This window comes from Trichomycterus rosablanca, chromosome 14 (assembly GCF_030014385.1).
Source record: "Trichomycterus rosablanca isolate fTriRos1 chromosome 14, fTriRos1.hap1, whole genome shotgun sequence".
Lineage (NCBI taxonomy): Eukaryota > Metazoa > Chordata > Actinopteri > Siluriformes > Trichomycteridae > Trichomycterus > Trichomycterus rosablanca.
The window spans coordinates 18628465-18655668 of NC_086001.1; the positions used below are offsets into that span (position 1 = coordinate 18628465).

Here is a 27204-nt window from a genome sequence, read left to right on the forward strand (position 1 = left end):
AGAAATGATGCTCACAGTGTTGGAGCTGCTTTGCTCATTTATCAGCACTTAGACACAAGTGTGACTCATCAGATTGTACCAAACAAGCTAAAATATAAAAATATAAAATATAGTCAGTGTGAGTGAGTGTTGGGGTTAGCAATGAATTAATTATACGGGTGTAATTAATAGGTCATTAATTACACAGTAAACATTAATAAGTAAATAGTAATAATAAAAGTATAAATCTTTAGGTTAAACTATTACTGGGAAATAATGTGATTATCTATAGTGGAGTGAATGATGGGTAGAACCAGGAGGTTTGATGTAAGTGAATGGTATAATAATAATAATAATAATACATTCGACTTATATAGCGCCTTTCATAATACCCAAGGACGCTTCACATAGTGATTACAGTCAAAAACAACAATCAAATAGAAACACGAGAATGAAAGTGTTGAGTAAACAAGAACGTTTTAAGAGGAGATCTAAACTTCGAGAGAGAGGAAGAGAGACAAAGAGGGAGAGGAAGAGAGTTCCACAGTGTCGGGGCAGCAACACTAAATGATCTACCACCCATGGTGGTCAACCTAAACCTGGGTATAACAAGGAGACCAGCATCAAACGATCTTGACCTGTGGGAAGGGACATAACGATGTAAAAGATCAGCCAGATACAAGGGAGCCAGACCATGAAGTTCCTTGAAAGCTAGCACTAAAATTTTATATTATTCTATTCTATTATTCTAATTTTATATTATACTATTATTATAGTATTCTTACTTTCAGTGAATAAATTACTCAGGTTAGAAAGTCCTGATACACAGCACATGCTCACCTGACTCTCAATCATGCTACCTTTAATAGTTAAGGTGGGTGTGGCCTGTACGGCCAACTGAGCTAACTGGCCAGTTCACCTGTTCTCTCTTTAGATCTTTGTACATAATTCTACACTAACTCCATTCAACCAGCTGCATGGCAGCACAAAAACCATTTGAGATTCTGCACACTTACAGTGAAGATCTGTAAAAATAAGTGACTCCTAAACTGAATTTGGTTGTTATTGTTCCTGAAATGCAGCAGTTTCATGTTATTGTGATAATCAGAGATCTCAGTCCTACTTCAGACATCACTGTCTAGTCATTTCTTATGTTCAGACTTTCTTAATACACATCTAAGAGGTTTTGTGGGTTCTTATGTGTGTGAACTATCTAAACTATATATTTCTTAAAGTTCTTGACTGAGCTTAATGCCGCCAACCAGTGACTGGAGCAGATACGACTCAGGTCCTGCACACAGCAAGTAGTGCTGATACACAGTACCAGTCTGCACACCAGAGGAGCTCCAAACATCAAGTTTTCACTCATTAAATCATGTTTGTGAACTTTGTGGAATGAATGTAGGATTTGTACGTGTAGATTCTGGGTTTTAGGCAGTTCAGCTACTGTTAATATTTTTCACAGTTGAACTAAAAACAACCTGAATTGATGTTTTAATTGTTCATTAAGACTTCACTAAGAGTTCTTACCATCAAGCAAATGTAAAGCATATTTCTATATGAAGAGCATCTGTTTCCAGATAATATACACTGAGGTTTAAAGCATAATGGAGCGGGTTCAGTAATTGTGTAGTAGTTTAAATGTGACAGTAAGTCTGTGTCTGTTGACAACTAACTGTGAATTAGTTCTTAATCTGGTCTGATTGATGAGCTGTCTGTTCTGACCTGCTGCTTAAGCCCAGCTAACTCAGTCGGTAGAGCATGAGACTCTTAATCTCACGGGTGTGGGTTTGAGCCCCACGTTGGGTGAGTGTCTTCCTTTAACATCTACGGAAACCAAAAGAACGTTCTTCCACTTTGGACGGCCGTTCTCCGTTGACTTATCAGGTGGATATTTGTGCTTGTAGGACTGTTGTTTACTGGATGTTTTTCAGTTACTTATTTCCACTATTCTGTGGGACTACACATAGTTGTTGTGTCTCATATCCGTTTGAACAACAGGCAGATTGTGCAATAAAAGGCACCTCCGCCACCTCTGCCATAAAAACACTAAACTATCAAACTTTACATCCTAGAAAATAATGTGTAATTTATAGGGACCTTCTTTTTTCTGTAAAGTTCTTAAAACCACATGTGTATTTTTTTTTAGAATTATAGATGTGTATATTTTTATTTGTAAATACATGTGTATATATAATGTCTGTGTACTTACATGTACCGTCAAGGATATGCTCAAAAAATTTCGTTGTGCACTGTGCAATGACAATAAAGGCATTCTTATCTATCTCGCACGAAGATCTGTTCTGCTCAACAACAATAAAGCTTTCGTTTCTGTGTGGCAGCTCCATAACTGAAGGGCTGTCAGTGTAGAATCAGGTACAGTGTATCACAAAAGTGAGTACACCCCTCACATTTCTGCAAATATTTCATTATATCTTTTCATGGGACAACACTATAGACATGAAACTTGGATATAACTTAGAGTAGTCAGTGTACAGCTTGTATAGCAGTGTAGATTTACTGTCTTCTGAAAATAACTCAACACACAGCCATTAATGTGTAAATAGCTGGCAACATAAGTGAGTACACCCCACAGTGAACATGTCCAAATTGTGCCCAAATGTATCGTTGTCCCTCCCTGGTGTCATGTGTCAAGGTCCCAGGTGTAAATGGGGAGCAGGGCTGTTAAATTTGGTGTTTTGGGTACAATTCTCTCATACTGGCCACCGGATATTCAACATGGCACCTCATGGCAAAGAACTTTCTGAGGATGTGAGAAATAGAATTGTTGCTCTCCACAAAGATGGCCTGGGCTATACGAAGATTGCTAACACCCTGAAACTGAGCTACAGCATGGTGGCCAAGGTCATACAGTGGTTTTCCAGGACAGGTTCCACTCGGAACAGGCTTCGCCAGGGTCGACCAAAGAAGTTGAGTCCACGTGTTCGGCGTCATATCCAGAGGTTGGCTTTAAAAAATAGACACATGAGTGCTGCCAGCATTGCTGCAGAGGTTGAAGACGTGGGAGGTCAGCCTGTCAGTGCTCAGACCATACGCCGCACACTGCATCAACTCGGTCTGCATGGTCGTCATCCCAGAAGGAATCTGACTCACAAGAAAGCCAGCAAACAGTTTGCTGAAGACAAGCATTCCAAGAACATGGATTACTGGAATCCCCTGTGGTCTGACGAGACCAAGATAAACTTGTTTGGCTCAGATGGTGTCCAGCATGTGTGGCGGCGCCCTGGTGAGAAGTACCAAGACAACTGTATCTTGCCTACAGTCAAGCATGGTGGTGGTAGCATCATGGTCTTGGGCTGCATGAGTGTTGCTGGCACTGGGGAGCTGCAGTTCATTGAGGAAAACATGAATTCCAACATGTACTGTGACATTCTGAAACAGAGCATGATCCCCTCCCTTCGAAAACTGGGCCTCATGGCAGTTTTCCAACAGGATAACGACCCCAAACACAACCTCCAAGATGACAACTGCCTTGCTGAGGAAGCTGAAGGTAAAGGTGATGGACTAAACCCAATTGAGCACCTGTGGCGCATCCTCAAGTGGAAGGTGGAGGAGTTCAAGGTGTCTAACATCCACCAGCTCCGTGATGTCATCATGGAGGAGTGGAAGAGGATTCCAGTAGCAACCTGTGCAGCTCTGGTGAATTCCATGCCCAGGAGGGTTAAGGCAGTGCTGGATAATAATGGTGGTCACACAAAATATTGACACTTTGGGCACAATTTGGACATGTTCACTGTGGGGTGTACTCACTTATGTTGCCAGCCATTTAGACATTAATGGCTGTGTGTTGAGTTATTTTCAGAAGACAGTAAATCTACACTGCTATACAGGCTGTACACTGACTACTCTAAGTTATATCCAAGTTTCATGTCTATAGTGTTGTCCCATGAAAAGATATAATGAAACATTTGCAGAAATGTGAGGGGTGTAGTCACTTTTGTGATACACTGTATGTGGGTATATGCCCTACCCTTGTGCACTGGCCGGGTTAGCTCAGTTGGTTAGAGCGTGGTGCTAATAACGCCAAGGTCGGGATTTCGATCCTTGTACAGCCCACTACAAATTTTGGACTTAAACTAACAAGTGAGCCTTCTCTAACTAGCAGGTCCTATTAACCTGCACTGTAAAAAATGATTTTGGAGGGTTGTAGAAATAACTCATACAAATAGTTTAAAATGTACTTGTTTATTAGTCAGCATGTAAAAGTAAATAACGGGTAAATCTTACCCATACTACCTATTTGTTAAAAGTAACAACAACAACCTTAAAAAATCTAATAAACTTTACTCAAAAACTGTTGGTTCTGCCCTGCATTGTGCACATGCACACGACCCGGGAAGTTACGAGCTTCTTTTTCCCCTCACATCTCTGTCAGACTGTGGTGTTAGATGTTGGTATTTACCATATTTTCTGTTTATTGCATAATGTATTTAAGGTTTATCACAAGATATGTAGTCGGCTGTGTGAGACAAGAATTTAAACTAATTGATGTGATATATTGAGCCAAGAATCGCATTCAGCTCAGGTTTTAAGTGTAAGCAATGCACCATCTTCACTGTTAAAGTGAAATGAGTAAAACTAGTGAGAACTTTGGAGAATGTAATTAATTCCACAATAACGTGGATTTTTTTTTGGTTTTGTCTTTTAAATGTTTTATAGATAATGCTTCAATTAAGTTTCTGTACCTAATTAGACATAATTAGCATAATCACTGTATAATTTCAAAAACATCTCATGTTAACCATATTCATTGGGTAGCGACCCGCTGCTGTGGACTAGAAGGGGGCGGAACCTACCCAGAAGGACTTGCGGCAGTGATATCCAGATCTACCGTGACCGGGCTGCTCAGCGTTGGGAATGGTGCAGCTATGCTGAGAAATACATTGATATGTATGAATGTGGCGTGAATGATTACGTGTAAGAATGAGTTAATATCCACATGACTCAATAAAAGAAATGTTATATCTGTTTCTTTGACCCAACTGCTACAATATTTTGTACTTACGTTTGAGTTGTTCAGTGAACTATGCAAAGTACAGAGGGTCTTTTGTGCTTATTATCTTTTTCTTTAAGACATGATTAATTCTACAATATAAATACTGAATATTGTGTAGACAATATTTTTAGGTAAAGCTAAACTCTCCTGAATGAGTAATGGCTAGTTATATAGATTAATTAATCGATATAATTATGAAATAGGTTAATATTATCTACTGGCAATTGAAGAATAAATGTTACACACTTTTTTAAAGTAATTGTTTGTGTAATAAAATGTTTTAAGTAGGTTTTACCTACTTTCATTTAGTATTTCAGAGATGTTCAATTTGAGTAAAATCTACCCAAACAAACTGGGTGCAAATTGTTACCTCAATTTTTTTGAGTAGATCCTATAGGTGTTTTTTTTACAGTGTGGGCTTCAAACGTCTCTGACAAGTGTGAGATCTGTGTACTTTGGTCAGTGGAAGTAGTTTTATAGCTTTATAAAAACATTTTATTTACGTGTCCAGCCCTGCCACACAAACTGTCATTTTTGTCCCTGTTAAAAACTTTAGCTTAGTTAAAGTTACATAGTTGAAAAAAAAAAGAACCTCACAGTTGGGTTGTTGTAACAGCTCAGCACAATGGTTAAACTGCACTACGGACAGTTCGAGATCGGGTGTTCTCAGGGTGATGTGGCCGTAAGTGAGAGACGCTGTAAACAAGCTGCTTCTTATAGACGCCTGTCGTTCAGCCTTTCTAAATAAATAAATAAGTAATTAAAACCTTAAAATTGTTTAGGTTAGTTCGTTAAATTTCAGGTGTTGTTTATGTAAACACAAATCTCAAAAGGACGACAAATGAAATGTATTTAACCGCTAACCGATTGTGCCACAGAGACAAGCACACAGCTGTTTAATTGTATGGTACACACGGGTCACATGACTTGCTAACGTTTACCTCAGGCTATACTACCCTGTTGTTCTGCCATCTTTATTCTGACTTCATTTCACCTAATGAACGTGGCATGACCTTTATAAATGCTTACAATCAATTTTGTCAATGGCAAAAATAAATAAATAAATAAAAAGAGAACTGCTGTGTAATTTAGTGAATTCTTGCACTGCACATGGCAGAAGACTAAAAGAAATGTAGACCGTGTAGAATAAAAGTATTAGGAAAGTATGAGGTTAAAAGCATCAGCTTTTATTTATTCTTAAAAGAAAAATACATGAACCTTAGTCATCTCACACGAAGATCTGTTCTGCTCAACAACAGTAAAGCGCTCCATCGTTTCTGTGGCAGCTCCATAACTGAAGGGCTGTCAGTGTAGAATCGGGTATGTGGGTATATGCCCTACCCTTGAAAGTCGGCCGGTCAGCTCAGTTGGTTAGATCGTGGTGCTAATAACGCCAAGGTCGCAGGTTCGATCCCCGTACGAGCCACAACCACTTTTGGACTTAAACTAACAAACAAGTGATCCTTCTCTAACTAGCAGGTCCTATTAACCTGGGCTTCAAACGTTGTATCTGACAAGTGTGAGATCTGTGTACTTTGGTCAGTGGAAGTAGTTTTATAGCTTTATAAAAACATTTTACTTACGTGTCCAGACCTGCTACACAAACTGTCATTTTTGTCCCTGTTAAAAACTTTAGCTTAGTTAAAGCAAATAAAGACACATTTAAAATGTTCATCTTTTATTACAGGTTTAAAGTTGCATAAAACAAATGTTTGCACAAATAATATAAAACCAAAGTACAAAATAAACATTTCACTTATATTAATTATCTCACAAATCACTTTTCAGTTTTAAAGGACAAAGGCAGCAGCATCTTTTAGATCAGAACAGCTATTAACATTAAATATCACTAAAGAGGAAATCCTGAAGACAGCAATGTAAACCTTTCATTTAAATACAAGCTGCAGTAAAGTTACATAGTTTACCCATGATAAAAAAGAACCTCACAACTCAGCACAATGGTTAAATTGCACAACCCAACAAGTTAAAATAACCCATCATGTGTTCTGTCCAGTATTTACACAGTTCTGGGTTGCCAAATAACACATTTTCACCTGCATTCAGCCTTTTCTTTCCTGTATACCAAAAACAGTCGCCAGTGCAGGTCTACAACACGTTACAAAACACTTGGGACAGAAGAGCCATAAACACTCTCTAATTTTTATATATTATAAAATCTGTACACAAGCAACAAGCTGTAATTTATTTCTAGCACCACTAGATGACGATGATGTCTGTACAACATTTTAAACTTCACTTAAAGTCAGTTTAATGTGTTTTACTGTAGTAAGAATGAAATTATCAGCTGATCTTTAACCAAAACCAGACCATCAGGAATTTGTTGTTAGAAACTGGAAAAGAGGGAACAGTCTATGTTATCTAAGGCTTTTATTTATTTATTTTGGATTTATTACAACATCACATCGGCAAGAAAAGTGTTGTGTAAGGTGTTGCAGGGAGCAATGACGACTTTTCTGGTACATAGGAAAGAACAAATAAATATTATATAATATTTCAACAAAAATCCTCAAATAACTCAAAGGTAAATCAAATGTCTCCTTGCACTGCATTTATTATTAGCTAAACTGAAAACAAGCCAAATTAAAATCTTTTTCGTTTTACTGACTTTTAAAGTGGAGTTTATAATCATGTGGAGTTCATCATCCTCATCTAGTGGTGCTAGAAATACATTACATCTTGTTAAATAGGTACAGATTTGTGACTTTATTATTAGTAATGTATTTTTTATTCCTTTTAATAGTATTTGCATCATTTCATTTGCATTTTTCATACTGTCCCAACTTTTTCTGATTTGGGGTTGTAATAGACTTGGGAAGATTAAGATTAAGGTGAAAATGATCACATTTATCATTTTGTAATGTACACAAATGTTCTCTCTTATGTTTTTAAATATTCAGTTTGTTTTTTATTTCACTTAGTTTTAACATCTGAATCCATTTAGATGATAAATATTTAAGAAAAGAAGAAATCAGGAAAGGGGGTAAATACTTTCTCACAGCACTGAATAATAAATAAATTTAAAAAGAAAATCTTCATAAATGTATCACTGCCTCACAGATTCTAAAATCACCCAAACAGTTTAATGTTACACTTTCATGTAAATTTTACATTTAATTTGTTAAATCTGACAGTTTCACTGATCCTGAATAAAGATAAAACCCCGGGTAGAGGAGCTGAGTGAACGTGGTCTGAACTCTGTAGAGGAGCTTCATTGTATCAGAGACGCTGTAGAAGGACAGAGTTCCTGCTTCATAATCCACATACACTCCTATTCTAGAGAAACTCGGCATTATGGGAATTTCAGTCCCTTTGTTATTGTGCCAGAATGAAAATCTGGATGGAGAACAGAACAAACTCCAGGACTGATCATTACCTCCGAACAAACACTCACCACCACGCCTCTTCCTGCTGATGCTTTTATATGACACTGCTATATAAACCCAATAATTCCCACTCAACTCAACCTCCCAGTAACAGCGTCCACTCACACTCTCTCTACACACAACCTGCCAGAAATAATCAAATCTATCTGGATGATCAGGATACGACTGTAATGTTGTACTCCAGGTCGCCACTTTGTTCTCCTCAGACAGATGGAGATTTTTATTTACTGTGTTTGGATCCAGTGTGAACCGACAAACATCTGGAGAGGAAACACAAAATAAATCAATTAACATAGAAGAGAGAGAAAGAGAGAGAGAGAAGACCTCAGCATACTTCATGAGGCTTTGCTTGCCTTGTTGCGCACATGGAAGCTGGGCAAACTCCGCAGACGACGTCACTCTGCGACAACGCCTGTGATTGGTCGGTAAAAAGAGGCATGCCATGTAAACAAACATGGATTTTGAGGAGCATTTGTCAGAACAGGTCACCTTATCGTCACCTTAACGATACCTCTTTAAGAGATTATAAAGACACCCAAATCATTATAAATTCATGGAAAGAAATCGGAGAGACTCTCGGTACAGATTCCAATTTTTGTCGCCAAAAGTGGAAAAACCTCCGTGACAAATTTGTGAAAACAAAAAAACGAATGAAGGGTCGGAGTGGATATGCTGGTGGCAACAAGACCCCTTCTTTATACACAGCTTTGTCCTGGTTATCTGGCTTCATTAAACACCGTGAGACAGAGACAAACATGGCAAACTCATCTGAGGTTAGTAATATTGTGTGTATATGCATGAATGTACAGTGGTGTTCAAAAAAATAGCAGTCCAACACCATTAACCTGATAAATCACTGTTTTTAGTAGAAATACTATTTCTACATAGCAATTACTTGAACGTGTAGTAGAGTAATGAAAACAAAACAAACCCAACAATTAGGACATGGATGCCACACATTCTGAGTAATCGAAGCATTGACCGAAAGGGGGTTGTTCATAATAATAGCAGAGAGGAGTTCAATTGGTGAATTAATTCATTCTGCAGAAGAACGGGTGTCAATTTTGGCCCTTATTTAATGTAGGAGGGTGGCAAATGTTGCACATGTTGGTCATTTCCTTTTGAAATACTGGGTAAAATGGGTTGTTCCAGACATTGTTCTGATGAACAGCGTACTTTGATTAAAAAGTTGATTGTAGAGGAAAAAAACATACAGAGAAGTGCAGCAAATTATCGGCTGCTCAGCTAAAATGATCTCAAATGCCTTGAAGTGAAAACCAAAACCTGAAAGACGCAGAAGGAAGCGTGGAACTACTGTTTGATTGGATAAAAAAATAGCCAAAATGGCAAAGGCTCAGCCAATAATCACCTCCAGAAAGATCAAGGAACATCTGAAGTTAGCAGTGAGCACAGAAGATGATTAAGTGAAGCCAATTTACCAGCAAGAACTCCTTGCAAAGTCCCATTGTTAAGAAAAAGACACGACCTGAATGGGTTCAAATTTGCCAAGGAACACATTGACTGGTCCAAAGAGAAATGGCTCAACATTTTGTGGACTGGTGAAAGCAAAATTTTTCTTTTTGGGTCTAGTGGCCATAGACAGTATGTCAGACGACCCCTGAGCACTGAATTCAAGCCAGAGTGCCCTGTGAAAACAGTAAAGCATGGTGGTACAAAATGATGATATGGGGATGTTTCTCATACCATGGTGTTACGCCTATTTATCACATACGAGGAATCATGGATCAGTTTAAATATATCAGAATACTTGAGCAGATCATGTTGCCCTATGTAGAAGAAGAAATGCCCTTACAATGGGTGTTTCAACATGACAATGAGCCAAAACATCTTGGTTACAGACAAACAAGATTGAGGTAATAGAGTGTCCAGCCCAATCCCCTGACCTCAGTCCCAGAGAGAACTTGTGTTCTGACATCTGAAACACGTTTTTTTTTTAGGCAAAACCCAAAATTGCAGAAGAACTGTGGAATGTCTAATCATCCTGGACTGGAATACCTGTTCTGAGGTGCCAGACGTTGGTCGACTCCATGCAACACAGATCTCGGAAACAATTGTTATGCCACTAAATATTAGTTCAGCAATTTAAAGTAAAGTGAAACCTCAAAAAAATTTTCAGTTTATAGATAGTTTTTTTGAGTTTTTAAAGAAAAATGCTGGCACTGCTATTTTTTTGAACAGCCTAATATTAATTTTTCTTAACTTTCTGTAAAGGATGAACACAAACTGGCTAAATTTTGTTAATGTTTTGATTTAGAATTGAAAGTGTAGTATTTTCAGTGCATTTGCATTTATGGAAATAAAAGTTATTATAATGAATTTGTGCTTTATTCGCTTTTTTAAAATCACTGCTATTTTTTTTAACACTACTGTATGTACTGTATGTATGTATGTATATATATACAGTATATATGTGTGTGTGTCCAAACTTTTGACTGGTACTGTGTGTATATACTGTATATACAGTGTATCACAAAAGTGAGTACACCCCTCACATTTCTGCAGATATTTAAGTATATCTTTTCATGGGACAACACTGACAAAATGACACTTTGACACAATGAAAAGTAGTCTGTGTGCAGCTTATATAACAGCGTAAATTTATTCTTCCCTCAAAATAACTCAATATACAGCCATTAATGTCTAAACCACTGGCAACAAAAGTGAGTACACCCCTAAGAGACTACACCCCTAAATGTCCAAATTGAGCACTGCTTGTCATTTTCCCTCCAAAATGTCATGTGACTCGTTAGTGTTACTAGGTCTCAGGTGTGCATAGGGAGCAGGTGTGTTCAATTTAGTAGTACAGCTCTCACACTCTCTCATACTGGTCACTGAAAGTTCCAACATGGCACCTCATGGCAAAGAACTCTCTGAGGATCTTAAAAGACGAATTGTTGCGCTACATGAAGATGGCCAAGGCTACAAGAAGATTGCCAACACCCTGAAACTGAGCTGCAGCACAGTGGCCAAGATCATCCAGCGTTTTAAAAGAGCAGGGTCCACTCAGAACAGAACTCGCGTTGGTCGTCCAAAGAAGCTGAGTGCACTACATCAAATTGGTCTGCATGGCTGTCACCCCAGAAGGAAGCCTCTTCTGAAGTCTCTACACAAGAAAGCCCGCAAACAGTTTGCTGAAGACATGTCAACAAAGGACATGGATTACTGGAACCATGTCCTATGGTCTGATGAGACCAAGATTAATTTGTTTGGTTCAGATGGTCTCAAGCATGTGTGGCGGCAATCAGGTGAGGAGTACAAAGATAAGTGTGTCATGCCTACAGTCAAGCATGGTGGTGGGAATGCCATGGTCTGGGGCTGCATGAGTGCAGCAGGTGTTGGGGAGTTACATTTAATTGAGGGACACATGAACTCCAATATGTACTGTGAAATACTGAAGCAGAGCATGATCCTTTCCCTCCGGAAACTGGGTCGCAGGGCAGTGTTCCAGCATGATAATGACCCCAAACACACCTCTAAGACGACCACTGCTTTATTGAAGAGGCTGAGGGTAAAGGTGATGGACTGGCCAAGCATGTCTCCAGACCTAAACCCAATAGAACATCTTTGGGGCATCCTCAAGCGGAAGGTGGAGGAGCGCAAAGTCTCGAATATCCGCCAGCTCCGTGATGTCGTCATGGAGGAGTGGAAAAGCATTCCAGTGGCAACCTGTGAAGCTCTGGTCCATGCCCAGGAGAGTTAAGGCAGTTCTGGGAAATAATGGTGGCCACACAAAATATTGACACTTCAGGAACTTTCACTAAGGGGTGTACTCACTTTTGTTGCCGGTGGTTTAGACATTAATGGCTGTATATTGAGTTATTTTGAGGGAAGAATACATTTACACTGTTATATAAGCTGCACACAGACTACCTTTCATTGTGTCAAAGTGTCATTTTGTCAGTGTTGTCCCATGAAAAGATATACTTAAATATCTGCAGAAATGTGAGGGGTGTACTCACTTTTGTGATACACTGTATATATACTGTATATATACATATATATATACACCTTCCCTTCAATGGTTTGTCTTGATTATTTGTATTTTCTACATTGTAGATTAATACTGAAGACATCCAAACTACAACCCCTGGCAAAAATTATGAAATCACCACTCTTGGAAGATGTTCTGTCAATTGTTTAATTTTGTAGAAAAAAAATAAATCACAGACATGCCACAAAACTATAATTTTTCAAAATGTCAACCTTCTGGCATTAAGAAACAATAAAAAAGAGAGACAAATATAATAGTTGTGGTCAGTCACAATTGCTTTTTTTTAGATCAAGTAGAGGAAAAAAATATGGAATCACTCAAATCTGAGGAAAAAATTATGGAATCACTCTGTAATTTGCAGTTTAAAAACAAAACATCTGCAGCAGATTAGATTTGCTAATTATTCTTCAGTTTATAAAGAGTGCTTACACCTTGGAGAGCTGTTGCACAAAGCAGATTGTCATGAATCATGGTTCCAACACAAGATATGTCAGTTGAAACAAATGAGAGGATTATAAAACTCCTTCAAGAAGATAAATCATTGTGGAATGTCGCAAAAGATGTTGGTTGTTCCCAGTAAGCTGTGTTTAAAATCTGGACCAAGTACAAACAAAATGGGAAGGTTGTAAAAGGGAAGCATACTGGTAGACCAAGTAAGACATCAAAGCATCAAGATAGAAAACTTAAAGCAATATGTCTTGAAGACAGAAAATGCACAACAAAACAAATGAGAAACAAGTGGCCGGAAAGTGGAGTCAATGTCTGTGACTGAACTGTAAGAAATCACCTAAAAGAAATGGGATTTACATACAGAAAAGCCAAACAAAAGCCACCATTAACACCTAAAAAGAAAAGAACAAGGTTAAAGTAGGCTAAAGAAAAGCAATCGTGGACTGTGGGTGACTGGATAAAAGTGATCTTCAGTGATGAATCGCGAATCTGCATTGGGCAAGGTGATGATGCTGGAACTTTTGTTTGGTGTCTGTCCAATTAAATTTATGAAGAAAACTGCCTAAAGAAAACATGTTAATTTCCACAGTTGTTGATGATATGGGCCTGCATGTCGGGTAAAGGCACAAGGGAGATGGTCTTCAATAAATGCCAAAGTCCACATTGAAATTTTGGACGCTTTTCTTATTCCATTAGTTGAAAGGATGTTTGGTGATGATGACTTCATTTTTCAAGATGATAATGCATCTTGCCATAGGGCAAAGGACGTGAAAACTTTCCTTCAAGAAAACATATAATGTCAATGGCATGGCCTGCAAATAGTCCGGATCTCAATCCATTTGAAAATCTCTGGTGGAAATCGAAGAAAATGGTCAATGACAAGGTTCCAACCTGCAAAGCTGATCTGGCAACAGCAATAAGAGACCGTTGAAGGCAGATTGATGAAGAATACTGTTTGTCATTAGTTAACTCCATGCCTCAGAGAGTTTAAACCATTATAAAAGCCAGAGGTGGTGCAACAAAGTAATAATGGTGCAGTGTTTTCTAATGATTCCATAATTTTTTCCTCAGATTTGAGTGATTCCATATTTTTTTCCTCTACTTGATCTAAAAAAAAGCAATTGTGACTGACCACAACTATTATATTTGTTTCTTTTTTTATTGTTTCTTAATGCCAGAGGGTTGACAGTTTGAGAAATGATAGTTTTGTGGCATGTCTGTGATTTATTTTTTTTCTACAAAATTAAACAATTGAAAGAACATCTTCCAAGAGTGGTGATTCCATATTTTTTGCCAGGGGTTGTATAAAGGAACACATATGGAATTATGTAGTGAACAAAAAAATGTTAAATAAACCAGAATATGTTTTATATTTTACCAACTCTACCTCTGCACAGCACAACTGATGGTCTTTAAACACATTAAAAAAGCAAGAAATTCCAAAAATTAGCTCTTGACAAGGCACATGTTAATTGAAAACCATTCTAGGTAACTACTTCATGAAGCTAATTGAAAAAATGCCAAAGAGTGTGCAAAGCTGTCATCAAAGCAAAAGATGGCTACTTGGTTTGTTAAACACTTTTTTGTTTACTACATAATTCCATATATAATTTACTACATAATTCCATTGATAATTCTATATATAGTTTTCTTCTAAGATGAATAGTAATGTGAATACTCTGATGATAAATTAGTAGCTGTGAAATAATCTCTTTTCCCTTTCCCAGTAGAAAAACAAAGAAGAGGAAATGTCCTCATCTACAAGTCTAGGAGCATCAGATCTTCTTGAAAACTCCATGCCACAATCTGACTCTGAAGATTTTGACAGCTCACTACTGACACCTCCAACAGCTACACCCTCAGTATCAGTCTCCTTGCCCAGTGCACCATCCACTTCATCTGATGCAGCCTCTGATATTTCAGAGGAGAAAAAAGGGAGCAACCAGCAAAGGCATAAAAGCAGTTTGAGAAAGTCCTGAAAAGTAATGATAGTTTTTCTCGTTATGTCCAGCATGTAGCTGATTTCATGCGGTCCCTACCCCCAGAGGTGTGCTGCGACTTTAAATTTAAATTGCAGAATCTCATGTTTAAGACAGAAAAACAAGTCCTGACCAGCAAACCTACATGAAGTGAACTTTAGTCGTTTTGCACACTTGGGTGGCATTCATAAGCTGTTCTGAATGTTAATTTGCACTAACTGTTCAAATGTTATACACTTCGATGGGTACAAAAATTCAAGTCGGGTAATGTTTGAAAGGTTTTATTTATGTTAGATTACAGTTGAACGGATGTACATTGTACAACATTACTTACTTTTGTTCTTTAAATAAATATGACATTGGAAGCAAATTTGTCTCTTACATTTCTAAATTATAAGCAGTATTTAGCAAAATTTACATAAAACATTTAAAAATAGTCAAAGATTATTGGTGTAAGTGTATAGCTTTGACAGGTTACATTGAATTTTTTTCACTCTTAATTAAGTGCACCTTTGTTGATGATGGCATCCTGCCAGGGCACAGATCAATAGGCTAAAGAGAAGAACTGTGCCAAGGTATTTCGTGTGCCAATGGCTGCTCTGCTAGCTCGGGTACCTGACAATCTTCCTGGGTCCTGAAGGTTGTTGTCCCCCTCTATCAGTCTCCTCCACTCTCCAGGCTGTATGTTTCCAGATGCAGTAGGTATGTCTGCAAAATTTGGTGGAATGTATGATGTGGAGAGTGTGTTGGTTACATCAGTGCATGTCAGGTAATTATGCAGTGCAACACATGCTTTCACAATGTCCACTGCTTTTTTAGGAGAGCACTCAATTGGCCGCCCAAGACTTCGCCACCTTGCTGCCAAAATTCCAAATGCATTTTCAATAACTCGTCGTGCCCGAGAATGCCTGTAATTGTAAATTCTTTGCTCCTTCGTTAAACAGGATCCATTGAAATGTAAAACAATAAATGACATTCAGAAATATAGCTAGTACACAACTGTACTACTTAAACAATATATAGACTTGTGTAAAGCTGTAGTGTCCTATTGGTGAACATGACAAATGAAATATTTAGATTTTAGTACTTACCTGGATAAGGACGCATAAGGTTGACATGCAAAGGAAAATCTGCATCCCCCACAAACACATATGGGGATGTGACCTGGCAACCAGGCAAGTGAGATGAAGTTGGCAGTCCTAATTTTCCTTGCAAGAGTTTTGATCCAAATTTACTCTCTTGAAAAACTCCTCCATCACTCTCTCGCCCATAAGCACCAACATCCACCATTGTAAATGTATACCTGGCATCACATGCTGCCAACAGCACAATGGAATGCGTGCCTTTGTAAATAAAATGATCGCTACCAGCCCCCGGTGGGGCTCGTATGTGCACATGCTTGCTGTCAACTGATCCAACACAATTGGGGTGATTCCATAAACTCCAAAACTCTTGGGCTATATCCGCCCACTGTGTCGGCTTTGGAAGAATTCGTAAAGTCACGGCAAGTCTTTCTGCCAAGTCTACTGGGGATCTATGCATTCTTGCATGTTTTATGTGGGGAGCAAGTCGGCTCAGTAAGCTGTCAAATCGACTTGCACACATCCTGAAATAAGAAAAGTGCGTCTCCTCGTCAATGTACCTCATCGGTTTTACCAACATTATAAACTCTCCATCGTCAACCCTCGATCTGTTCAAAGGTCTCACGTACCACCTGCGCCTTTCTCTTTTCTTCTTATAAAGACAAAGCAGCAAAAACAGTTCTTCCTCTACTTCTTCTTCTAGCAAGTTTTTATACGTCTCCAACACCTCGCACGTTGCCATTTTTTGGTAGTCATGGAAACCTAACATTCACAGCTGTGGAGCAGAAGCAGGCAAAGCGAAACCGCTAGAAGTATGCGAGCTTGTAAGCTTGCGAAGGCACATTCGTCTTCGTGCGACGTTCGCAAACTTAGTTTTGCTGGAAGTATGCTGAGGGCTAGAGAGAGAGATACACAAACACATACAAACCCTACACATACACACACAGACACTACACAATCACACAAACACACACATACAAACCCTACACAGACACACAGGAACTACACAAACACACACATACAAACCCTTCACATACAGACATTACACAAACATACAAACTCATATATAAAAACACACCCATACACAAAAACACTACACAAACACACTTATACAAACCCTACACATACACACAGACACTACACAATAACACTCATACAAACCATACACATACACACAGACACTACACCATCACACAAGCACACTTATACAAACTAGGGATGCACCGATCCGATATTAATATCGGATATCAGTCTCGATATTACCAAAATGAGATGGATCGGATATCGGATAATTAAGCCGATCCATGGGTCCGATATATGTTCACTTTAGTTCGTTTGCAACGCGTGCTAAGCACATACAGGACCTGCTGCTGATGTATAGCGTAGAACACAAACAAAAACAACATGGAGCAAAGAGTCAGCTGCATGGAGGTATTTCACGCTTGCTATGCCAACAAGTTCGATGGCAACATGTTTATTACTCAGGTTTAGCTGCTATATTTTATTTTAAATTACTGTTTGCACTAAATATTTATGGATAAGTTTATTTGAAAAAGTTATTTAAGCTACTACTGTTTTTCTCATTGTCAGCAGTTACATTTTGGGTGTGTTCGAAAACCTAATGAGCTGCCTTGCTGTCTTACTGTCTACATAAGCGGCTGCCTCAGTAGAGAGGATTTCAAGTCATCAACTTATAAGGTTATATGAACGCGCTACTTGCACAGCGATTCCATCGGATTTAGCATCTTGCCATTAAAACCAATGAACTGAGGTAGCACAGCACGCGAACGTCAATATAACATTTCCCTTCATGTACCGATAACCGTTACATTTCCTGACAAGCTCGAACTCGCAAATAAAAACACTCGGTACAAATTTATACAAGTTAAAAATCATTAATATTTAATTTCCGTTTGGTAATAACTCCATTCGTTTCTCCGCCCCATCAGCCATGTTTATTGTGGGAAGCGCACATGTTTATTGTGGTCACCAAGGCAGCGTCGGATGTGTTGGGAAAGTAAGGGGTTAAGGCTTTGGGAATACATGGCATTATGGGTAATGTATTACATGTGTTGTAGTCGCTGTGTGCTGCAGCTTGGGGCAGCACGTGAAACCTTCTCTCGCTCCTTCACTCAGTTCGCATTTTATTTTATTTAACACGGCCGCTCAGTTTTCTTTTTGGCGATATGACCAAGTTGTTTTAATAAACAAAGTGCTTCGAGGTAATCCTGCTTTCGACTCATTTTTTGCGGGGAGAAGTGAACTAAAACGTTGGGTATTACCCCAGAATGGGTGCAATGTAAAACACTGTTCTGGCCCAGGAGCTAATAGATGAACAGCTCCCCTGAGTCGTCACGACCACGGTCGGGAGGCGTTAAACAGGAAAGGTAACACTGGGGGCTCGTGTCCGGGATTTTCGCCTGCATTGGTGAGTGAAAGCAGCGTTTTGAAAGTGAGACGGACTGTTAGTAATGTTACGAACCCGAGTGGAAAACAAAATGGCGAGCGGTGTGCGCGGTGAGTTTAGGAGCGAGAGAGACGAGATGGCGGCTACCACGGATATAACAGCGCACAAGTTTGAGAATGTAACAACTCGCTCAAACCCGTTCACCTCACCGGCAGTTGTGAACGAAAACAAACAGTCACAAATCGCATTCGACGGCTGGTTAAAGCAGTTTATTGACGAAAACGGCAACCGAGTGTGCAACTATAAATCGAGTGAAACCAGCGCATGTGAGCCAGCACAAACAGCTCCACACTCACACCGTGTAATGAAAGAGACAAACCCGTTTAGGATGTGTAAGGACACTGAAATGTGGTGTGATAGTGGAATGGAGTCACAGCTGAGCCAAAATGAAAATGATACTAATTATTACACCCAGTGCTGCTGCAAAAATGCTAACTGTGGAAATGTTTTTCAGCCTGTGATGGAGATATCGTATCCACCGCATGTTAACCCTTTCAGCTCTGCTCAGCACAGGTGTTTCACAGAGAGCACACCTGTTAATGCTAATTACCATCCCGCACCAGGTAGAGTACCAGCTCATCCACTTTTCACTCCAGAAATACCCCGAACTGAAACTCAAGATGCACAGCTACAGGGACAGTGTCGATGCGTCCGGTGTGATGTTAAGCCCACTGGAGTTTATTCTGAAAGTGAACATGTTCTCTTAAAGCATTCAATGTCCAGTTCTCGTGACAGGCGGCCCAGACGTGTGCACTACGACAATTCATCTGACAGCGAGGGTGAGAATGCAGCTCAGAGAGAGAGGATTCCCACACTTCGACCAGGTCAGTTTGATGGTACTGGGTCATGGAAGGAGTTTTTACATCGTTTTGAGAGCTGTGCTGAAGCTAATCATTGGTCAGAGAAGACAATGGCTGTCCAGTTGAGGTTTTGTTTGGTAGGAGCTGCAGGGGCTGTTGTCCACAAAAATCCAAGGTCTTCGCGCTGGAGCTACACGCGCATTGTGGACGAAATAGAAGCTGCATATGGTCCATCATCGGAGCATGCTGCTGCTATAGGCATCGCGCTGAGACAAAGAGTGCGAAAGCCAGGTGAGCCACTACATGTGCTGAGAGATGATATCTATGAAAAAGTGTCTATTGTATATGCAGATCGTTCCGAGGCCGAGCAAGATAGTATCGGTGTGGAGGTGTTTACCAACGCCATGGACGATGCGGGGATGGTCCAGAGACTATTGGAGGAGCGTCCACGCACACTGGCAAGAGCTTATGAGCTTGCTCACAGGTACGAAACTACAAAACGTGCAGCTGCCCATGTCACTCGTCTGATGCAACCTGGTGCGCAGACAACGGACCGTAGAGTGAGAACAGCCGCTGTTCATGAGCACACCAAACAAGTTGAGGGTGAGAACCAGATAACATCATTTGTAAACTCTTTTCGGAAGCCCCAAAAATCTAGCTCTAGGCCACATAGACCAAAGTCAAGTGAGGATGGAAACATAAATCGGAGCGACGTTATATGCCACAACTGCCAAGGCATTGGACACATGCAGCGTAGCTGTCCTTCACCAAGACTGCCAGCTAATCCAAGAACTGTTAAGAGCCCAAGTGCACCTACTCGCCTTCATGTTAAAGGTACAGGACCAGAAATGTGCATCCACATGCTAATGTATAATATGGAAGTATGTGCTTTGTTGGACACTGGCGCCAGGAGGAATGTGCTAACCTTGAGATGCTATAATGACATTGGTGATGATGTCAAGCCTCCCTTGCAGTTGTCAGCTGTGGAGTCACTGCAGGGTATTGGTTCTGAAACTGTAGGTGTGTGTGCAGAAGTAAACCTGCCTGTCCAGATTGGCACTCGCACAGTAAATGTTAATTTCGTCGTAGCGGACATCACAGAGAATGCTGAAGCCATCCTTGGTCACCCTTTTCTGGAGCAATCAAAAGTGTATCTTGACTTTGGCAGCAGAAAGATTGTGCTATTTGGGGAACAGGTGCCCTACTTTAACCCACACAACAAACCCAAAGTGCATGTTGTCAGGGTGGCGCGCACAACTGTTCTTGAGTCCGGATGTGAATACATTGTTCCTGGGTATGCGCACTTCCGTGAACCTGTCCGAGGTGATGTCCTGCTGAATCCAACCAAAGGCTTAGTGGAAAAACATTGCCTCCTAGTGGCAAGAGTGGTGGTCGTTGCGCAGCCCAACCAGCGAGTTCCCATCAGGCTATACAATCCTGGAACAGCTCCAGTAACGGTGAAGAAAGGTGCTATTGCCGGTTTTCTTCAGATTGCCGATGTTGTCCAGCCCCCTCCTAGCGTTCCATCTGCTGAGCCACTCCAAGCTAGTCGTAGCTTTCCAGTTGTTCCTCCCCACTTGCAATCATTGTATAAAAAAAGTGCCGCTGCGTTGAGGGCTGATGAACGTCGCGGGTTGGCCCAACTTCTCAGTGCCTATGGTGATGTGTTTTCTACCGGACCGACTGACCTTGGTTGCACCAGTCTTGTCCAGCATGACATCCAGATCTTGCCAGGCCCGCCAGTGAAACAACAGCCCCGACGAATGGCCTTTGAGAAGCAGATCGAAGCTGATAAGCAGATCCAGCAGAGCCTTGAAGGCGGATTGGCTTCACCAAGCAACAGCAGCTGGGCGTCACCCATAGTATTGGTACGTAAGAAGGACCAGACTTACCGCCTGTGTGTGGACTACAGGGCCCTGAATGCGCGTACTGTAAAAGATGCGTATCCTCTCCCGCGCATCCAAGACACACTCGAGACCCTCTCAACTGCTAAATGGTTCAGCACTCTAGACCTGGCATCCGGTTACTGGCAGGTGGCGCTAACGCCCAGGGCCCGTAGGGCCGCCGCTTTCTGTAGCAGGAAAGGCTTATTCACGTGGAATGTCATGCCTTTCGGGCTTTGCAATGCACCAGCGACGTTCCAGCGTTTGATGGATCGCGTCTTGGCAGGTCTGCAGTGGGAGACATGTCTTGTGTATCTGGACGACATTATAGTGCTGGGAAAAGACGTCCCGGAAATGCTTCAACGCCTTTCTCAAGTGTTCGACCGGCTCCTCCAAGCCAACTTGAAGTTAAAACCAGCTAAGTGCTGCCTTTTCCGTCGCCAAGTAGCTTATTTGGGTCACATCGTCTCTGCACAAGGGATAGCCACAGATCCAGAAAAGGTCCAAAAAGTCCAGCAGTGGCCTGAGCCTACTTGTGTAACCGAAGTTCGTCAGTTCGTAGGCCTTGCTGCATACTATCGACGATTTGTACAGCATTTTGCAGCTATAGCCAAGCCTCTCCACGAGCTCACCAAAAAGAATGTTCGCTTCCGGTGGACACCGGAATGCAGAGATGCTTTTGAGACACTAAAGAGTTTACTTACCACCACACCCGTCCTGGGCTACCCATGCGACAGCGGCGATCTTATTCTCGACACCGACGCCAGTAATTTTGGCATTGGAGCAGTCTTATCCCAAATGCAAAATGGCGCGGAGCGTGTACTAGCTTATGGGAGCCGAAGATTGTCTTCCACCGAACAGAACTACTGCACAACACGGAGAGAATTACTCGCAGTGGTGGAGTTCACCAGACATTTCCGTCAGTACCTTCTTGGAAGACCCTTCATTGTGCGTTCTGACCATAGTAGCCTGCGGTGGCTTGTCAATATGAAGGAACCTGAGGGTCAACTAGCAAGATGGCTCGAAAAACTGGCAGAGTATGACTTCAAAGTTGTGCATCGACCTGGACGTCACCACCACAATGCGGATGTTATGTCACGAAGACCATGTCGACAAACATGCCCTTGCAACATGACAGACCCTGCCGAGGGAAATAGCAAGATCCATCACCAGGGGGTGCAGTGCAATCTTGAACTCCATGGTGATGTTACTGATCCCCTGGAGCTCAGTGTAGTGGGGGTAGTGGCACGCCCTAGCTCTCAAACCAGACTGTCTGAAGTTGACCCCAAAGCAGATCTGAAATGCCAAACTAGTGTAAATAGCTCCCCGGCAGTGGAGAGTGTGTATGTTGCTGACACCGTACCAACCACGTTGTTTAATGGCTGGACTTTGGAAGACCTATGCATTGCTCAGCAAGCTGACCCTGATATCGCCCCAGTCTGGCGATGGCTGGAGGAAGGAGGTGAGCGCCCCACCTGGGCGGATGCGTCACATTTAGGGCCAGCCACTAAAGCTTATTGGAGCCAGTGGAAGAGACTTTACATGCGAGATGGTGTTCTCTCACGACGCTTCTATTCCACCAACGAGGCTGAGTTCCATCCACAAATCGTTCTACCTCATGTTTTCCGGCAAGATGTTCTGAAGCAGATGCACGATGGTCCAGTGGGTGGACATTTCGGTGTGGAAAGAACTTTGGCGCGGATACAGACACGGTACTACTGGTACCAAATGAGGGAAGATGTCACTCTCTGGTGTCACACCTGTACCGGCTGTGCTGCCAAGGCCCGCCCCTCCAAGAAACTTTAAGCACCTATGGGTACTGTGCGCGTGGGCGTACCAATGGAAAGGATCGCCATTGACCTGATGGGACCGATGAATGAAACTGAACGCCATAATCGCTATATCTTAGTGGCCCAAGATTACTTCACCAAATGGGTGGAAGCCTATCCATTGCCAGATGATCGAGCCGTCACAGTGGCTGAAGTTCTTACTGCCGAGTGGGTGTGTCGCTATGGAGCGCCCCAAACCCTTCACAGTGACCAAGGGTCTAATTTTGAATCATGTGTTGTAGTCGCTGTGTGCTGCAGCTTGGGGCAGCACGTGAAACCTTCTCTCGCTCCTTCACTCAGTTCGCATTTTATTGTATTTAACACGGCCGCTCAGTTTTCTTTTTGGCGATATGACCAAGTTGTTTTAATAAACAAAGTGCTTCGAGGTAATCCTGCTTTCGACTCATTTTTTGCGGGGAGAAGTGAACTAAAACGTTGGGTATTACCCCAGAATGGGTGCAATGTAAAACACTGTTCTGGCCCAGGAGCTAATAGATGAACAGCTCCCCTGAGTCGTCACGACCACGGTCGGGAGGCGTTAAACAGGAAAGGTAACAGATGCTCACTCGTTGAGTGAAAATAACAATAGTGAAAAATAACAGAGTGAAATATTAAGATGCCTGTTTATTATTTTATTGACAAATAAATAGCAGTTCAGTACATTTATATCTGTGTTAATTGTATTTTGTTTTGCAAACTTAGTAATGTTTAAGTCGATCCTGATGCCTTAAGTCTTTCCCACATAATAAAGTATACGGTTTATTAATTCAACAATGGTATCGGATCGGTATCGGGTATCGGCCGATATGCAAAGTATATGTATCGGATCGGTATCGGAACTAAAAAAGTTGGATTGGTGCATCCCTAATACAAACCCTACACATACACAATTATACAAACCCTACACATACACACAGACACTACATCATCACACAAACACACACATACAAACCCTACACATACACAATTATACAAACCCTACACATACACAATTATACAAACCCTACACATACACACAGACACTACATCATCACACAAACACACACATACAAACCCTACACATACACAATTATACAAACCCTACACATACACAATTATACAAACCCTGCACATACACACAGACACTACACCATCACACAAACACACTTATACAAACCCTACACATACACACTTATACAAACCCTACACATACACACAGACACTACACAATCACACAAACACACACAAACAAATCCTACACATACACAATTATACAAACCCTACACATACACACAGACACTACACCATCACACAAACACACTTATACAAACCCTACACATACACACACATACAAACCCTACACATACACAATTATACAAACCCTACACATACACACAGACACTACACCATCACACAAACACACTTATACAAACCCTACACATACACAATTATACAAACCCTACACATACACACTTATACAAACCCGGCACATACACACAGACACTACACCATCACACAAACACACTTATACAAACCCTACACATACACACTTATACAAACCCTACACATACACACAGACACTACACCATCCCACAAACACACACATACAAACCCTACACATACACAATTATACAAACCCTACTCATACACACAGACACTACATCATCACACAAACACACTTATACAAACCCTACACATACACACTTATACAAACCCTACACATACACACAGACACTACACAATCACACAAACACACTTATACAAACCCTACACATACACACTTATACAAACCCTACACATACACACAGACACTACACCATCACACAAACACACACATACAAACCCTACACATACACAATTATACAAACCCTACACATACACACAGACACTACACCATCACACAAACACACTTATACAAACCCTACACATACACACTTATACAAACCCTACACATACACACAGACACTACACAATCACACAAACACACACATACAAACCCTACACATACACAATTATACAAACCCTACACATACACACAGACACTACACCATCACACAAACACACTTATACAAACCCTACACATACACACTTATACAAACCCTACACATACACACAGACACTACACCATCACACAAACACACTTATACAAACCCTACACATACACACTTATACAAACCCTACACATACACACAGACACTACACAATCACACAAACACACACATACACACAGACACTACACACATACAAACCTTACGCATCTACACAGACACTACACATACACACAGACACTACACACACACACTACACAAACACACATACACTACACATACACACATACTACACATACACAGAACTACATAAACACACAGACACTACACAAACACACAGACACTACACAGACACGACACATACACCGACACTACACAAACACAAACTCTACGTATACACACATACACTACACAATTACACAAACACACACACATACATTCCACAGACACTACACAAACACATTCAAACCCTACATATACACAGACTACACATACACACAAACAAATACAAACTCTGTGTATACACACAGAAACTACACAATCACTCAAACACACACATACAATTCCTACACATACACACTAACACTAAACACATACAAACCTTACACAGACACACAGACACTACACAAACACACACAAACAAACCCTACACATACACACAGACACTACTCAAACACACACAGACAAACCCTACGCATACACACTACACAAACACACACATACAAACCCTACACATACACACAGACACTACACAAACACACACATACACACAGACACTACACAGGCACACACATACAAACCCTACACATACACACAAACACTACACAATCACACAAACACACACAGACACTACACAATCACACACACACACACACACACACATTTAAACCCAACACATACACATAGGCACTACACAATCACTACACAAAAATACACACATACAAACCCAACACATACACATAGGCACTACACAATCACTACACACAAATACACACATACAAACCCTACACATACACATAGGCACTACACAATTACACAAACATACATACAAACCCTTCACATACAGACATTACACAAACATACAAACTCACATACACAAACACACCCATACACAAGTTCTACACAGACACTACACAAACACACACATTCAAACCCTACACAGACACTACACAATCAAACAAACACACACATACAAACCCTACACACACACACACACACACTACACAATCACACACACCCTACACAATTACACATACAAACCTTAGACACAGACACAGACACTACACAATCACACAAACACACACATACAAACCCTTTACATACACACAGACACTACACAATCACACATACAAACACTACACACACACACTACACAATCACACACACACATACAAACCCTACACATACACACAGACACTACACAATCACACATACAAACACTACACATACACACAGACACTACACAATCACACACACACATACAAACCTTACACATACACACAGACACTACACAATCACACACACACACCCTACACAATCACACATACAAACCTTAGACACAGACACTACACAATCACACAAACACACACATACAAACCCTTTACATACACACAGACACTACACAATCACACATACAAACACTACACACACACACAGACACTACACAATCACACACACACACATACAAACCCTACACATACACACAGACACTACACAATCACACATACAAACCTTACACATACACACAGACACTACACAATCACACACACACATACAAACCTTACACATACACACAGACACTACACAATCACACACACACATGCAAACCCTGCACATACACACAGCCACTACATAATCACACAAACATACACACAGACACTACACAATCACACACACACACACATACAAACCTTACACATACACACAGACACTACACAATCACACACACACATGCAAACCTTACACATACACACAGACACTACACAATCACACAAACACACACATACAAACCCTACACATACACACAGACACGACACAATCACATACACACACATACAACCCCTACACATACACAGACACTACACAATTACACAAACACACATACATATTAACCCTACACATACACACAAACACTACACAATCACACAAACACACACAGACACTACACAATCACACATACACTACACAATCACACAAACACACAGAAACTACACACATTTAAACCCAACACATACACATAGGCACTAAACAAAAATACACACATACAAACCATACA

The 27204-nt window shown here is 40.7% G+C and overlaps 1 protein-coding gene across 1 annotated transcript in view; it reads right to left on the reverse strand.

Annotated features, from left to right (window-relative positions):
- Positions 1-8139: 8139 nt before the first annotated feature.
- Positions 8140-27204, reverse strand: part of LOC134326545 (tripartite motif-containing protein 16-like) — a gene marked incomplete at its 3' end in the record, with an annotated part of 28893 nt that continues 9828 nt past the window's right edge. The window contains exon 6 of the mRNA XM_063008718.1: positions 8140-8660. Coding sequence (XP_062864788.1) covers positions 8140-8660 — 521 coding nt within the window. The remainder of the gene's footprint in view (positions 8661-27204) is intronic.